The following is a 17,269-nucleotide window of genomic DNA, read 5'->3' as shown; positions in this document are numbered from 1 at the left end:
CTCTTCTTGCCTTTCGTAGGGCCTATTGTTGGCAGTATGAATTGCCGTTTACAGTATAATGACCGTATGCAACAATTGCATAAACCAGTTGACTCATACATAATCTGAGGATAGATAACATCAGTTGCCCTCTAAAGAACAGCATTAGATACAGTGATATGCTAACCTATTCACTGTCGCACATTAAAATGTGCTGAAGATGAATACGGAAACATAATAAGATTATTGTCAATGATTGATAATCCATTCACAAATGAAATTTGAAATGATCGAATTGGTACTTGGTACAAAGCACTTGAACAGAAAATGAAGAACGGGCTTCAAATGCACCCAAGTTGAGTGGGCTGGCAATGAAAACCATCTTTTAGCATTCATAAAGTTGACAGTGCACACATATCGGAACAATATAAAAGTCAAAATAAGTTGGTTATGCTTGTGCTTACTTGATTCTGTGCTTGTCCAACATGCAAGGGAAGTCCTTCAGCTGATGAATCTTCATCCTACCATGGCATCCTTTCAGACCTTCCTGTCTCACTGTAAATATAGAGAAGTAAACAACAAAATATATGTATTCTCGGTGGCATGACGTTTTCTGCAGAAAATGATAGTTTCTGCACCTTGAGCTAGCGAGCCTGTTGTCGATGATCCTTGTTTCCACCTCTGTGGCTGTGTGGCATGTTAATCGGGTGGATCAAGTTATCACAATGCTACAACAGCATTATCCAACTCTAGAATTGAAATTTCAATTTAGTGAGAAGGCCCTTGCAATGTAGGCACACATATAAACAGCAGTTAGCCAACAGAGTTCGAGAAGGAGGGTTGCTCAGTCATAAGGGATCTGATCTACTTTCTCTTACAGAAAAAGAGAAGAACAAAAAACTATTTGCAAGTTAGGAAATGTCCCAATGAAATGTCCCCAAAGCTATTTACATCAACATCATTTTCCAAACAGTTCAGGCAACAGCCTGGGCACTCACCTAGACTTAGGCACACTGCAAGCCCATCAGTTTCCACCATAGATGTTGCTTTGGACAAATGAACACTGGTTGCCGCAAATCAGCCTGAATCAGAAATTTTGGAGTACTCTTTTAGGAGGCAAACACAAGCATGTTTCAGTGGCAAATTTATCAGAAAACTTCTATGTTTACCACATCCCACGTGACAAATGCATTGATAACAATGATCTCCAAGACATATAGACCCAACTGCTTGATCCTCAGCAGAGATGATGTGAAGGCTAAAACCAAAACCAAAACCAATGAGAATCTGATTAGATAATAGTAATGCATATAATGATAAAGAAACAAAAACTAAATGCTAAATGAACTACTTACAACATGCATGTGTATAGATTATGATACTGTTATATGCATGTGTATAGATCACTGGATAGATTAGCAAATTAAAATAATGAAAGAAATGTGGAAAGATAATCCTTCTGTTATGATAAAATAGTCAGGAACAATAAAAAACTGACACCTGGGCAACACAATAAAATCCTCAGCACTTACCTAGTCTGGGTACCTGGTGCATAGCTGAGATCGGCACAACCTACGTTGGCACAGCTAGGCCAGTGCTACTCGAAACAGCATAGCTCAAGTCATTTCGATCAGCACCGAGTAGATTAGAGAGGCACATCTCAGCATAGACTAGGGGGGCTTGGTCCAGGAAGCACTATGATAACTCAACAAATCCGAGCCCAGATCAACCTTAGCCGGAACTCCAGCAGCCAAAAGAGGTTAGCTGCCTTACCCTAACTACGGTTACAATTAGTTACCATGTCATCACTAAATCAGGATAATGCAATCGGTATCAAAATAGAAAATATTCTTTATAAATTTATTTATTCTTTAATTATCACTCATAAATACAATTTAAGGTCCCGTTGGGTTTCAGAAAAGAAGAAAAGCAAAATAGCAGTGCAAAACATTGTCATCAATCTTCTTAAACTAGAACCTTACTTTTTGAATCCTAAATCACTAGATATGTGGAGTTTGGCGATTAAAATATACGGTGACCATGGTTTTTAAATCTCAATACTGGACCGATACCAACTGCTAGCTGGAGTGATACGAGTTTGATAAGTACCGGTATGCCAAAGAAAGAGGATAAGGAGAATCAAGATTGCTTTGTATGGTTTGTAAAAACCCACTTCATTGGTAGCTAGACAAACTTCAACTGAAAGTTAAGTTGCTCAAGAAAAATTAAGTTGTCCAGCAAACAATTAAAACATCTAACACCTTCTTACAAAAAAAATGATAAAACACTTCAAAAGGGTTGCATTCGTACAATAGTAAATGGTAGACAAGAAGAAACACACAAAGGCCAAGAAACAGAAGGTGAAACTTACTTCAGAAAAAGATACACTGCCACCACAAACAATCACTTGGCCTTCATTCAATATCATCCTTATTGACTGCTTGAAGATTAGATAGCTTCATACTCTCAGCCTGCAGCATTAATTGTTGTATTTTCACCTTTAAACTCTCCATATTCTTCCTTTTAAGTTCCTTAATTAGAATATTGTATGTATGTTGTTTAGGAATGAACCCCTTCAACACCATTTCTTCAAAAAATAGACATGACTGATCTACCTTCCCATTTCGACAAAGCCCATGTACCAAAAGACTGTAGGTGCTAAGGTCAAGACTAATATCTTTCTTAAACATATGTCCAAGTAAATACATGAGGATCTTCACCCATTTCTGTTTACAACAAAGTTTCAATAGCGGGGTGTAGGTCTCGATGTTAGGTTTGCAATGGACTTCTTGCATAGAAAAGAGTAACTTCAAGGCATTCTCCTCCTGAGAGTGATCACAAGCAGCTGAAATTAAGGTATTAAATGTGGTTACATCTGGAGAGATGCCATTCTTGCACATCTCCTCATATATGTCATTGGTATCTCGTGATCGCCCTGCCTTACCTAGTATGTAAATCAAAGAGTTGTAGAATGAGGTATCAGGAGCACATCCATCAGTCTTCATCTTATCATAAATCATCAAAGCTTCTTGAATTTCCTTGGCTTTCCCTAAAGAATGCATTATAATAGTATAGGTCACAATGTTTGGTTGACACCCATGCACACGCATCTCATCAAGGATCGCATCAACCATTCTGAAGTTCTTCTCCAAGCAATAAGCTTCAATGAGACTAGTATATGTAATCACACAAGGACTAAAACCAAATTCTCTCATTTCCTCCATTGCTCTCCTAGCCTCTTCTAGTTTCCGTGCTTTGCACCACCCATGAATTAAAGTATTAAAACTACTGGCATTAGGCCATACTTCAATCCGTAGTTCCAAAAAGGCATCTCTTGCGTGCTCAACGCTCCTTTCCTTGCATAAAGTGTCCAACAGCACATTCATGGCTATAGTATCTTTCTTAACACCAAAGCTCTCAATGCGATGGAAAGTTCTTATGGCGTCATTCCACCTACCAGCTCCAGCAAGCCTTCTCATCACCTTTGTCATAGTTGCCAGTGACACCAAACCCCCAAGCCGAACCATCTCATCAACCAATCTCCACATCACATTAAATTGTTTCAACTTTCCTAAAATGTCAACCATCATATCATAAGAGTGAGGAGAGTGTTCGTAACCTACTTGAGTATCAGCCCACATAAAGAAGCCAACGCTTCGAATCCAATCATCACTAAATCTCTTCAATATCTTATCAACCGAATCATCGGACACATGTACACTGAAGCCATTTAAAGCTTGAAAGACGGCTTCAACGGATGTGAAGTTTGACTTCAAGATGCTACAAATTGTATCGAGATCACTATCACCGTCATCGATATCATAAGACCCCCTTCTACAATCCAACCTCCAATCGTGGGCCTTTAAACTGCAACCACTATCTTCCAAAAATTCCAACTTTGTTGGAAGTACAAAATCATCATCAGAATCCACAAAATTTTGCTGGCCTTGCGGGTACCTAAACCAATCAGGCAGCTCCGGCAAATCAGCGGAGTTGCAGAAGCTACTAAAAAGGCTGTAAAGCACCGAACTTTTCTGTCGTACGGTACGACAAGGAACCATGAGAACTCGGCCACATCGAGCCATCGCAAACAAAGCTAACATCACACGACCAAACAAAACCAGATGAAAGATTCAACTTTCATCACCGAACCAACGCGTTATAGATGAAAGATTCCAACTTTGACGATTTTAACATGAACATTACGAGAATAACTTTGAACAGTTCAAGAAGCATATATTTCGAGAAAAGGGAAAAAAATAGAGCGATAGAACAAGCGGACACTTCGAGAATCGATCGCAAATGGGAGAAGAGGAGGCGACTTTGGGAAGAGGAGGTACCTTTCTCGCGGCGGTTCTCTCCTTCCCCAACGATAAAAGAGAAGACCAATGGGTTTTTGGTTGAAAGCGAAGCCCTAATTCCTGCCCAAGTTGGAATCGGATCGGATCTTGGTGTTGGATACGGAGACTCTTAGCTCTGAACCCCAAGTCCGTTTCTAACGGGTCTCGGTGGTAACGCAGATCCGACGGCTAATTTCTGTTTTGATTGATCTACCCAAACCTTTACCCTCATAGTGATTGAAGATGAAACGAAAACACCACTGGGACCCATAACAGTTCCTTTACAGTTGGATTCTGGCCTCGACCATAAAATGTGAAAGGAAAGCGAAGCCCCGGGTTTTTCCTAGGTCTTCCGTACCGCTCCTCGCCGATAGCTGCCGCCAGCCGTTGAGCAGTCGTCGGAGTGGGAGCCGTGTCTGCCTCTGGTAATCCCCACAGATTACGTGGTCATCGCCGACGACTTGAACCGAGGTCTCTTCTTTGCTCCGTTCCCTTTCGTTCCTCCCATCTCATCATCTCTTCGAACCTGTTGATTAATATCTTTGTTACGTTTAATATATTTTAATAAAGCCTTTCCTTTTCCTTTTTATTGTGTGTATGTTAGAACTTCTGATGAATAAAAAAACTGCTTCAATTGAACGTCTTTATAGTGGATAAAAAAAGGTGCATAATAGAAGGAAAAATCTGTTTTAGTAAAATAGGTGTAGAATTACTAGGTTATCTACTCGATTTTGCAACATCAGTATTCAATAATATTTACTTAACTCGAACAGTTATTGAATTTGGTTCCAAATTTTTGTTTCTCAAATTACAATTTACAGGTGCATGATCCTTCCTAACTTTACTTGATTCACTTATCAGGGCTTGGGACCTCATTCTATTTTTTTTTTAATACTTTAAACATTAATATAGTGATGGTATACGTGACTTGCTTATCTTAGGTTGAGGGTAGATGCACAACTCTAATGGTGATTGACATGATTCACTTACCTGGTCAAAATCTTATGCCAGAAATTTTAAACAGAAAATATTATTATGGTGATGGTATATCTCACTCACGTATCTTAGGTTGAGACTTTAAAACCTCACCCTATAAATTTTGATATATCATGTACATTTACCCTAAATTTAGGGTTCCAAAAACCTTATCATAAATATTTTTACACCTAAAACATTAGTTTAACGGTGATATATCCGACTTACTTATCATAGGTTGACGATCCAAATCTTCATTCTCCAATCGTAACAACTAAAATATTAGTTTGATGGTGATGTACCTGACTCATTTACCTTAGGTTGATGGTTTGAAATCTTACCCTTACAAATCTTGAAGGTATTAGCTATGGATGGCTGTGTCGCTTCGATCAATATGAAATGGGTGGCATACAATGGTCCAGGTATGAATCAGTATGCGGACCGTTCTTGTTTCAAGCGGTCTGCTCTAATTGACCGATACATACCTCACACAGTATAGCGGAATGTACATACCTCACATGGTATGTATCTGTCTATCCAAGTCATCGATATAGGTTTGTTATTCGAAATGGTATTAGCTTACTTAGCTTGTAAGAACACTATCAGATCCTTACAAGGTCTTGAGATCAAAATTCACCTTCACCATTTTGCAAAATGGAAAAGATCCTTCCCAAGTGTACTTTTGAAAATATTATTTGTTAGAGGTTATAAACCTGAAGGCGAGTTGGAAAATTAAATTTCTTTTTCAAGGTCATTAAATGAAAAACGGAAATGATATGTTTAAGTAGGAATTGCTACCATAATTTACATGGTTTTCACAAGGAAATTGTTATAATCACTGAAAATTTATTTCTTAAAGTGAACCCTACTTAAATTAAACATATGTGCATTTATAAAGAAACTTCTTCCTAATTCAGCCCATACCCATTATGGAAAACTTGAAATCAAATCAATTTAAGGTTTTCCCTTGTAGTTTAAACCAAGGTATGCAATTTCGAATAATACCGCCCGGTACGTACCACCTGTACTAGTACACGGACCGCCCGTTATCAGACGGAACGATATATATATATAAGGCGACGTCGCGTCGCCTTTTATAAAAATATTATATATATATATATAAATGAGGCGACGTCGCCTTTTATAAAAAAAATATATATATAAATATATATATACCGAATGGTATATCGCTCGATATACAGTTTCGTACCGTACCGAACGAACATCGAAACTCCGATACGGTACGAAATTGGATACCTTGGTTAAAACCCTAGGCAACCACCCTATATATATATATATATAACCCGAATTCTGATTAGTCCCACATCAGAAGTGGGCAAAGATTAAGATGTTTGATGAGTGTACTATTGTTACCTTTGATTTAAACATTTTGAACTAGTGGTTTAAACCAAGGTTTTGAATACCGGTCCGTATCGACGTACCGAGTTTTGCTCGGTACAGTACGTACCGGTATATACTGTCGGTACGCTAGGGCGTAATGATTGTACACCCTAAAACCTTAAAAATACCTTCGCCTACCACGCTAGGGTGTATCGATCGGTATGCCTCGGTAACGGTCGAAACCCGGGGCGGTACCGGTCAGTACATATCGGTACCAATCGGTACGCCTCGGTACTGGTCAAAACACTAGTACTGCCCGATAGAGGACGGTCCGTGTACCGGTATCCTCTCGGACCAGTACATACCGTCGGTATCGGGCGGTACACATCGAAATTGAGAACCCTGGTTTAAACTCAATGAAATTAATGAGGTCGGTTATACTATCATGTCGGGTTATGACAGAAGTAGATCTATAGCATGGCCTTGCATGGGTCATTGTGGCCCATTGTATTCATGCTTAGATTAGAAATCTTGGTTCAGGCCTGTCTTGTCTGGTTCAACAGGAATTGAGCCCAAATCTTGTTGATTTAGTGACAATTGGAGCCAGTTCAGTGGGGTTCAGTCTGGTCTTGTGGAAACTAAACCCAATTCATGTTGGTTCAGTGACAATTGGAGCCGGTTCAGTGTGGTTCTGTTTTCTTGCCTTATGGGTTGTGACTCTAGAAAGTCAAGATTGTTGTTGGTATAGCAGGTAACATGATACTTTGGAGTGTGCAATATGTGAATAACTTTAGTTTATTTCTTCTTGAGAAATAGCTATCTTTTATATAATTTAATTCAAACTAAGCCTATAAATTTTGTTTTCTTTGGTCATTATATTCTTAATTGTAACTTTAATATTTAATTTGTTTATTCTCTGTTCATTTGCTATAAGTTACTCAATGTTAGGTCAAGTATATCTCCTTTATGCTGTTAAATATTCACTTGGGTTACCTAATTATGTGAATCTGAACAGTGAGGCTGTTAATTTTAATTTGGCATAATTGATTATGTGGATCTTAATAGGGAATGTTTGGGTTTTCACTTTCAATTTATCCATTAATCACCTATCAGAATTGTTGACAATTCTTATGGACATGATTACTTGTATTCTGCTGCCAGATGCTTTGTTTCTGATATGTTGACATGATATAATATTTTGTATCTTTATTGTGGTCTTTTAGGGTTTCACCTTTTGGATCATTGTCTTCACTTCCATGGAGGAGTCCACAAAGAGGAGGGAGAGGCTTCGGGCCATGAGCTTGCAGGCTTCTCGGGCCATGGTCACCACCTTGGAACCCTCCTACTCACCCTTGACTGTTCCCCCACCACTCCTTTTGCTACCTCAAATCTCTAACTCTCCAATCCAGCCACCACTGGCCCTTGAGTGCCAGCCATCCATCTCTAATAGTGATTTCTTTATCACCGATCCCCTGTCAGCCTTCACGTCCAGCAAGAGGATGCGAGGTGTTGGTGCCATCGGATTTAACTCTTCCAGCCATGGTGTTGGTACCATCGGATTGACTCCCTCAACCCCCTATCATCCAGCACCATCATCTTTTCCTACTGGTAAGCAATTCCTCATATTTCTTACTTTACCTTCCTATTGATTTCATTATTATTCTTTTATTTTCCTCATTTAGTTTAGAACTGGAGCAGTATTTAGTTGTGACCTAGTTATCTTTCAGTTTTTCTGATGCTGCTTGGTCTAGAAAACATCCATGACCAAGGAGTCTCGGCCTGACATTGATTTTGATGCCTTGTTGGTCTGGTATGGTATGACAGGTGATATAATGACTCAAATTGTCTGATACTTCTAGAAAAAAAATTATTAAAAAAATTGATCGGTATTGAACCACATGGTATTATGGTCCCGTGCTAGTCCTTGGTTGGATCGACCAGTATTTGAAAATTTGAGTATGAAAATGAAACAAAGGAGAAGCTATACTATTATTTTTAGGAAATGGAGATGTCATAGGATTTGGAATTTGTCTAATATGTTTTTTTTGTTGTTGCATTATCCTGTACATCACCTGCATGGTGGTTAGAGATGCATTGGGACCACAAAAGAGGCTTATGGTTTACTTTAAAGCTACATGATGATAAGTTTTGGATCTTCTATATGATTTTTGTAATAGTTACTATAATAGTATAATTCGGTAATATGATTATTGTTTTTATTTTTATATACACATAGTTACTGTTTTTATGAAACAAAGAAGTTGGAATTGCTTATCTTCTGTGTTTGCTAGTTATAGCAGGAAGAGGGAACAATCAGTTTCATATGTCCCAGCCTCCAGATTCTATTTCTTATAAAATGCCATCATGTGGTCTTCATAGCAGTCCGTGGAGAAGCCCTGTACGGTTGCTAACTCCTTTCTCTGGGCACCAAGGAACTCCTGCTAGTGGCCGAGGTTCCTGGAATAGATCTGGTGGTATCCGTGGCTTTCCCACAAACTCTCCAATTAGTGTTCTCTCAGGCCCTCATTTTGGACCTTGGGGAAGCCCTAATAGCATTGCCCAAAGTAGTGGTACTCCACAATCAATTTCTGTCAGAGGCAGTAGCCTACAAATTAGCAGTGGCTCAAGTCTGAAACCAGCTACTTGTGGTAGAGGCCAAAGTTCTAATGACAAAGCCTCAGTTCAAAGAAAACCTAAGAGATACTACTGTAAGTCAATGCTTGAAGATCCTTGGCGCAACTTAGAACCTATTGTTGGAAATATACTGGAGCCAATGGCTGGCCCTGGATATTGGCTTCCAGAATCAATATCTGGGAAGAAACGTAAAGTATCTGAGACTCAGAGTATCAATAAACTTAATTCTAAGTGGAGCCTTGCTGAGGTCCTTGCAGATTCTTTTGAAGAGGCCATCAATCATGATTAAATTTAATCTTAAGTCCCACAATTGCTTCTAACATTTTATGGGAATATTTTGCAACAGCTATAACATTATGGATCATCGAAGATATGATTATCAGCATCATGAGTGTTTTTGTTGGCAAGATCGACTAAATTAGGTGCAGAATGATTGTAGAAAATGATGTTTGTTTGAGCAATATGCATATAAAGTTGCGGTTGGATTGAATATCAAGCACTGCTGTATCAAATGAAACTGTATTGATATAGTTGATCTGCAAAGCTAACAAGCTATGTATATAAGCCTAAGATTTGAGTCAAGGGCTCAGGAATATTCTTGGACAATTGGAATTGATGTGCTGCTCAGTGTAATTTTCATTTCTAGTGTGTAGGAAGATGTTTTATTTATAAATTATGATGCAAATGCAATATTAACTGCAATAGTAAGCAATACTGTGTTTGTCAACATATGATCAAAATAGGCTTGTCTGAGCTCTATGGCCATGGTGGATTTGAATTTTTTCTTTCCCAAAAGAATGTTTCTTTATGTACTTTGTTCCAATTCCTATGACTACTGAAAACTATTTTTCCAAATATCAATCAATGTTTTCTGGGTAGCTATTTTTGCAGCAAAAAAATATCTCTGACGACTCTTATCACAAAAAAATTAATATAAAACTATCTTTATGTAGAATATGACAAATATTTATAATTTTTAGTAGCATATTCATGAAGGGCTTAATTAGTTGCCAGGTTCCCCTCCTTATTACTGACTGATCAACCTGATGGGGGCTCTCTCAAGCTAGAGATCCTCTTATGATTACAAATTGTTCATGAGATATTGGAATTAAGAGTCAAAAAGGTGAAAGTACTGGAGGTGCATCATCTGAATTCCAACATGCAACACAGAATACTTGCCTTCCTAAAATTAACACGATCAGTCAGTCACCAAATTAATTTCATGATGTACATGGGTAACAAAAATGCCAACAAAAGAGGGAGAGAACAAGTAATTAAGATGAGGGATTAAATCTGACATGGGCATTTAGATGTGTTCAGTAGTCACACATAAAAGTGGCACCCCACTACTTTATAGGAGTCATGCAAACAGAATGCAGGTCCCAGATCTAATACATAGTATTTGGAGAAGTCCAAAATAAAAAGAATCCAGTTTTGACTTCCACTGCTCCATTCCTTATTGAGCAGCCACATCTTCCTTTGTGTAATGAAAACCACTCCTAAGCATACAAAAGACTGGAGTTAATCATGCTTGGTGAGTCAGATGGGACACTTTGGTTGAACATGCGCATGGTTTTTGAGTGATTGTCTAATTGTTTGTTTGTGATGAATGTGTCATTCTTTTTTTAATCACTTTTTAGCTGTTAATTGTGATAAATAATCTCGATCTTGTAGATTATGTTGGTGGTGGTTTCAAAGTTATCTTCCATGTTCTATGTATGTGCACATCAATATGATCATGCAAGTGCATGCACATGTGCTGCAGGCTTATTCAGGAAAGATGGTACAACCTAGCTGAAGCTTTGGAGCAACTATGAGTTTTTTCTTCTCCTTCATCTTCATTTTCTTGTCTTTGTTGTTTGTTCTTGATTTTTCTTTTTCTCCCTTGTGAAGTGGGGGTTTTCCCATTTTCCTCTGAAAAAAGGTGATGCTGATATCGGTCAGTGGCTGAATCTATATGGGTACCATGGCTCGATACAAGGTACAGTCGGACCAGAGAGTAAAAGGAAGAGAAGAGGGGGAGTAGTAGGAGTGAGGAACCAGAGGAGGAATTGAAGAAGGTGGAGGTGGGGGAAGAGGAGGAAGATGCGGAGGAGATGACACGTAGGTGGTGGTGATGGGAGGAGCCAATTGCCGAGGTGGATGTGGCAGATGGCAGCGGAGGAGGTGCCTCATGGACTACATCAGCGGTGATGAAGACAGAAAAGGCTTTAAACTTCACAGATTTCTGAAAGCTGTAGACAAACTGTTCAGCCAGTTTTGCTTCATACAACTGGTACACACATGAAATAGGAAGTGGACCAACCAGTTTGCTTGCTGGTTCGCTCTCGAATGACCAGATCATTCCATACAATATGTCTGATATTTAAAACCTTTGATTGGATATCCATGAAATGTTCAGAATTGTTGGCTTTAATGTTGCCTATGTGAGTCTCAAAATCCCAAGGGGGAAGTCTTGGATATATGGCTCCAGAAGTGTTGTTCTCATAATATTACTGGTTTTCGTAGCTGTTCTCATAACTATGCTCCATCCTTCGATACCTGAGCTTTAGTGTCACAAGTTACTAAAGCTACTAGAGAAGTTTGGAATGGCACATGAAGTTTGACTCAGAGGTCTAATTTGTTCTCTGTTCTAGGGTGTGTAAAATTTGATGGAGCATTTTCATGTTCTAGATTGAATCTTTTACATTACAAGAAGGACATGTATAGCTTTGGTATATGCTTTCAAGAGATCTGCTGCTGCCCTTTGCTGTTTGACAGGTTACTTCCTTTCTATTTCAATTTACATTATACTGAAGCGAAAAATGTGGCTAGAGCTTCTCTTGTTATGGTTGGTTCAGAGTTTCCTGCTGCTTTAGATATGAATTTAATGAGATATCTGAGAGTCTCACTTGCCATACTGAAAATTGCAGCTTATGTTGAAGCTTACAGAAATTGTTGCCAGCAATTCATCATTGTTGTCCAAGTTCTTGGGAGATGCAAAAAAAAAAAAAGGAAGCCTGATGCTATGAAAGATCTTGCAAGCAATTAATACCAACAAAGGAGGTGGTATGATACTCAGAAGAGATGGCCGGTAGCCGTCTCTTACTATCTCCTAACTCGGTGACCATAAATTCACTTATTTATTATCCTTGTATATCCAAATCTTTTTTATCTCAATTTTTCCTTAATGGAAACAAGATGAAAGGATTATGGAACTGCAATTTTTTGCTTGCTTTGAAAAGGGCATTGCGTTGAACTTATGTATGTTTCAGTCTGGTGGCCAAGGAAATGCAATGTACCAATTATAGCTTTGACTTTTTTTTTCGATCTTAGGCTGTTTAATTAATTGCTCGGCAGGATGTAGATGCTATTGATGTTCATCCTATTGTCAAACTTGGAGATGTAGATTGAATATGAGTGCAACAGCAGAATTCAACCACAATAGCAATCACTCAGTTGTGTGACACTGAATATGACACTGTAGCTGAAGTTGCATTATGAAACCAAAGTAGAAAAGTCTAATTCTGTAACCATTTGTTTTCTGTAAAAGAGCATATGTATCTAAATATTTACTTGCAAAGTGATTTTTGTATCTGTCCTCATAACTATAGTTTTATCATATTTGTTCCTTGAAACCTTATAACCTTTGGAGAGAGATGGACAATAGTTTCCTCTTTTGGAGAAGAATTTATATGATTTCTACAATTTTTGTAGCAGAATTTTTTCTTAATCATTAAATTTCTTATAAGTAAATTGCATTTCATCCTACATAACATTTTTAGTGAGTAGAGAAAAAGGGAAAACTCATTGAGCAAAAACATGAAGAGAACTAAATATTGTTTATGCTCTCATTTCCAAATCTACGACGGACAAAAGAATCAAAATTCAAGAACAATAAAGATTGTAATACCGATATCTTCGTCAACTTAGTTGGCTGGCATCCTCTAACGAAAAGAAACTTCTAATGGATGGGTGAGTCGAGGAAGAAAAGTCCGCAGCCGGCCGAGTGACGTCTCACGGTCTCGAGGTTTCATTGGCCACGACTTGCTTGCCACATTACGACTCCCATTCGTTGTGACGCGAGTTGATTCCGATGACTGACATTATCCTGCTATCATCACATCCCTTTCACTCTCCATGACTTGCTTGCCACACTACGACTCGCGTTCGATGCGACGCGAGAAGAGACTCGACCCCTCCGCCGTCTCGCCGGGATGGGTTTACACTGGAAGCAGAGAAGCGTGAGAACAGAGTTGCTTGGCGTTACTTTTTCCTTCTTTTGGCTTGAATTATATACTTATAAAACTCGGATTCGATCGATCCATCGAACCGAAAAATCTCGAATTCTCGATCGCTTGAAACTAACTCTTTATTTATTATAAAGATTATGAATTTTTTTCATTTTAAGAATGAAAGAGAAGAAAACTGTAACCTTCGAACGAAAAGTTCGACCGTAGAAATCCTCGATCTTAACGTAGACGACGACTGAGGTTAACATGAACTGTTTGCTTCTCTTTTTGCATTCGTTAGCCATGACTTGCTCAATCATTCCTACTGTACGAGAAGGATCCGATGATCTCCTTTGGATCACACATTTGCGTTTGGCATGTAATGCATGTTTTCAAAGGGAGAAAATTGGAACTCATGATGCCAACCAAAATAGAGCAGAGAAATTTGTGACACGTCGAGGCTACGCAGATTGAGGAATCCAACTGGACGGAAGAAGAAAGAAAGGAACAGAGAAATAATTTAATTGCTTGCCGGTCTCCATTGCCTGCTCTGAGATCGACATGGTTTGACTTCGAGCGCTCCAGTCTGACGCGACCGGTGGCCGTGGTCGGAACTCATGCATCCCGTCTTGGGGGCACGGCGGCATTAACCGATCCTCGCCGATGAAATCGTTCCACGTGCGACTTATGGCGTGATAGGATCGGCCGTACCACGGCCGTCGCGTCACGACTTAGCAACCGACAGGGGGTGTGACGCACGCCCGCAGGTGCGTCATCGATTCGTTGCGACTTAGATCGCGCCACCGAGCAGTGTCTTTCATATTCCTGTCTCAAGTCATACACGGCGCCGAAGTACACATGGCACGTATTGCGCCAAGTGGCCCATACGATCGTTGCACGAATCTCAACACCATTCCATCGACGCAATCTAGGAATCTAAAGACGCACGACGACGCTGCGCTTAGAAACGGTGTAAAGCCCGGACCGACCGGACCGGTCGAAGATCACTGGTTAGACCGTTGGATCAAATGATTTCTAAAATATATTTTTAATTTTATTTATCATTAAAGATATTTTTGTTACATTTGTTACACTCTCATTCCATCTCATCCTCTTTCACTCTTATCATAAAACTTATTTTATAATATTATCTATATATTTTACATATTATTCTCAAGCATGTGGTTCAACCGGTTGGCGGCCTGAGATTAAACCGGATTGATGGTCTGCCCGATTTGATAACCACTATTGCACGAATCTCAGAGCAACAGTAGTCGAAGGGATCACAAGAGCATGCAGAGTTGCGTGAAGTCAGTCAGCAGGTAATTAAGGGTGTTGGTTGAGGTTGCTCTCTTTCGTATTCGCAAGGAAGTGCCTAACATTCCTATTCCTATTGACAGGATTGCGAGATACCACAGCAACCACAGGTTCTATTTTTCTGCATGGGGTTGATTTAATCCAGCTTAAAACGTGTAACCATGCCGACCAAAAGGGACATCATCTCACCTTCTCCTTCTCCTTTTTATATTCAGAGAACTTTGCGGCAAAGTATACTCTCGTAAGAACTCCTTTGTTAGGTTTCTGCATACCCTCCACTGCTTCTTTCTCTCTCTTCGTTCTCCATTTCCACGCACAGAGAGAGAGAGAGAGAGAGATGAAGGCCAGTGCTGGAGTTGAAGGTGCCAAGATCGAGAGGAGGACTGTGGAGAGGAACAGGAGAATCTGCATGAAGAATCTCTGCTTCAAGCTGACCTCCCTCATCCCTAAAGACACAACCATGTCCAAGGTACATATTACATACGCATATATATTCATATATATAACACGCATAGATGGGCGAAGAGGGTAAAAACCTAACTCTGATAGCTTTAGAATTCACTCTCACCACACTGAACTCATCTCATCTGTTTACAGGGGTCGATACTATGCACATTACGATACTCGAAAGAAGATAGAATGTTAAGGGTTCATTCGGCTTCCCATATGACATGTTTTTCTTTATAAGATATTCTTACAATTAATTTACTGGATATATATAGAATCATCTTTTCAGATATTACGACAGAATTTTGCTTCCTTGTCATCTTTCCAAGATGAGAGAGTCTTAGACGACTGATAACCTGCTTGCCTCCATTCTCTAAGACGACTGATATCTTCGACTTGCAACTCTATGATTTTAGGCTTTCTACTATAATGAAGACCTAATCTGTTGCTTGTTTCTAACGCAACAGCGTGCCGTGAGAGACCAAGATCCGTTGGACCAAGCTTTCAACTACATTAAAGAGCTGCAAGGGAGAGTAGAGAAGCTGAAACAGAAGAAGGAAATGAGGAGTGTGACGGCAGACTTACACTTCCTCCTGGTTGAAGTGAGAAGCATGGATTCTACCCTACTGGTGTCTTTCGTTTCCGGGTCGAGATCAAGTTACATGTTTCGCAAGGTTATCGGGGTCCTCGAGGAAGAAGGTGCTGAAGTCATCAGTGCCAGTTTCAATCTTGTGGGTGGCAGGATCTTCCACACCATTCACTGTCAAGTAATCATCGACTCAAACATCATTAGACAACCTAGACTTTTGGATGACCAATCTTCATATCCTAGCTAAGGTCATCCGAACAACTGATATCGAGCTTCCTGCTTAGTTCAAAATCACCATTTTATTTCCTTGAATTTTTGTCTTTAATTTAGATTTCTTTTTCTTTTTTTCTTTCTTTCTTTCCAGTTTCATTGAAAACTCTTTCAGTTAATTGTGTCTTTATGCATTCTTCACCAGCTTAGGACTTTCCATAAATAACTTCTCAACTGTCTTTTTCTAAATTCTCATAAAGCAATTCTATAAATGTGTATATGACAATGATTTTAAATGCACATAAAATATCAAAAATTAGGCATATCAACTACACACACACACAAAATGTAAATTACTCCTTTGGAAATGATTACTTATGGAGGAAGGTGTTCAATTTTGCTTTTTTTTCAGAACATATAACATTTGGAGCACACCTTTTGCATTATTTAAGCTACAGTTTATGTAGATATGTTGCACTCTCACTTACTGTTGTCTCAGTTCATTTGCACATCACAAGTTGTTTCAAATGACAAGAAATCAATTCTCCTATAACCATATTGGTGAAAGAAATATCAAACTAATTAATTATGTCAAAAAAAGGGAAGTAATATTTTGATAAACCTTGATTAGGCATAATATCTGATCATTATTTCTGGTTGTTTTACTTGCAATCCACAGGCTTTTTGTTCAAGAATTGGTTTGGAGCCATCAAGTGTAAATGAGAAATTGAAGAAGTTGGCTTGTTGAGGATGCAACCTGCAAGATTACTTCAAAACACGGAATCTTTACAAAGTGTCACAATAGTTTCATGTGACTGAACTGTTATTATGCAAATCAAACTTTGAATCAGGATTCTTCTTAGAAGCTAAAATATAATTGATGTCATGGAATGGACACTGTGTTTGTTCTTATCCAGTTGGTAATAGCCCTATGTGAGGCTAAGTTTGATGCTTATGCTAAAGTCCCTTAATTATGTATGTGTAAAAGTGTGCACATTGTAATAAGATTGCAAAAGTGAATGACAACTATTCCAATACCTCTCATTTTCCTCTTAATTAGTCATCTTTTCATATAAATGCCTGAGCATAAAACCAAATTGGTTTCAAGAATGATCGTTAAAACGGTTTTTCGATCCTATCGAGCATCAAACAACGAGACAATTGTTAATATAATATTGAATGAGATTAGGATTAAATTTTTTTATTATGAGTTTTTGATAAATATG

General features: G+C 38.8%; 3 protein-coding genes across 11 annotated transcripts; 2 read left to right on the top strand and 1 right to left on the bottom strand.

The window, feature by feature from the left end:
• Nucleotides 1-200: 200 nt before the first annotated feature.
• LOC135629309 (pentatricopeptide repeat-containing protein At3g22670, mitochondrial-like) lies at nucleotides 201-4,313 on the bottom strand. 6 transcript variants are annotated; one of them, XM_065136495.1, is made up of 6 exons: nucleotides 2,351-4,313; nucleotides 1,149-1,237; nucleotides 978-1,061; nucleotides 618-879; nucleotides 444-534; nucleotides 201-344 (listed from the first exon to the last, which is right to left on the bottom strand). In XM_065136495.1, exon 1 carries the CDS (start codon nucleotides 4,080-4,082, stop codon nucleotides 2,394-2,396), a length of 1,689 nt encoding a protein of 562 aa, XP_064992567.1. In that variant the 5' UTR covers nucleotides 4,083-4,313; the 3' UTR covers nucleotides 201-344; nucleotides 444-534; nucleotides 618-879; nucleotides 978-1,061; nucleotides 1,149-1,237; nucleotides 2,351-2,393. The 6 variants fall into 6 exon arrangements, with proteins under 6 accessions (XP_064992567.1, XP_064992568.1, XP_064992565.1 ...); XM_065136496.1 differs by having other exon boundaries at nucleotides 618-843; XM_065136493.1 differs by having other exon boundaries at nucleotides 618-761.
• Nucleotides 4,314-4,631: 318 nt separating this feature from the next.
• LOC103988026 (protein SICKLE) lies at nucleotides 4,632-12,569 on the top strand. Of its 4 annotated transcripts, XM_065136498.1 has the most exons (4): nucleotides 4,632-4,790; nucleotides 7,859-8,243; nucleotides 11,906-12,029; nucleotides 12,182-12,569. In XM_065136498.1, the coding sequence occupies exons 2-4, from the start codon at nucleotides 7,892-7,894 to the stop codon at nucleotides 12,189-12,191; spliced, it is 486 nt and encodes a 161-aa protein (XP_064992570.1). In that variant the 5' UTR covers nucleotides 4,632-4,790; nucleotides 7,859-7,891; the 3' UTR covers nucleotides 12,192-12,569. The 4 variants fall into 4 exon arrangements, with proteins under 4 accessions (XP_064992570.1, XP_009404820.2, XP_009404811.2 ...); XM_009406545.3 differs by lacking the exons at nucleotides 11,906-12,029; nucleotides 12,182-12,569 and adding an exon at nucleotides 8,936-9,971; XM_009406536.3 differs by lacking the exons at nucleotides 11,906-12,029; nucleotides 12,182-12,569 and adding an exon at nucleotides 8,933-9,971.
• Nucleotides 12,570-15,019: 2,450 nt separating this feature from the next.
• On the top strand, nucleotides 15,020-17,065 carry LOC103988049 (transcription factor bHLH162-like). The gene is made up of 3 exons (XM_009406558.3): nucleotides 15,020-15,266; nucleotides 15,712-16,011; nucleotides 16,723-17,065. The coding sequence occupies exons 1-3, from the start codon at nucleotides 15,135-15,137 to the stop codon at nucleotides 16,789-16,791; spliced, it is 501 nt and encodes a 166-aa protein (XP_009404833.2). The 5' UTR covers nucleotides 15,020-15,134; the 3' UTR covers nucleotides 16,792-17,065.
• Nucleotides 17,066-17,269: the final 204 nt, after the last annotated feature.

The sequence above is a fragment of the Musa acuminata genome, chromosome BXJ3-1, assembly GCF_036884655.1.
Source record: "Musa acuminata AAA Group cultivar baxijiao chromosome BXJ3-1, Cavendish_Baxijiao_AAA, whole genome shotgun sequence".
NCBI lineage: Eukaryota > Viridiplantae > Streptophyta > Magnoliopsida > Zingiberales > Musaceae > Musa > Musa acuminata.
Note: the sequence above shows the minus strand (reverse complement) of the source record. Positions and strands in the feature narration are given on the sequence as shown.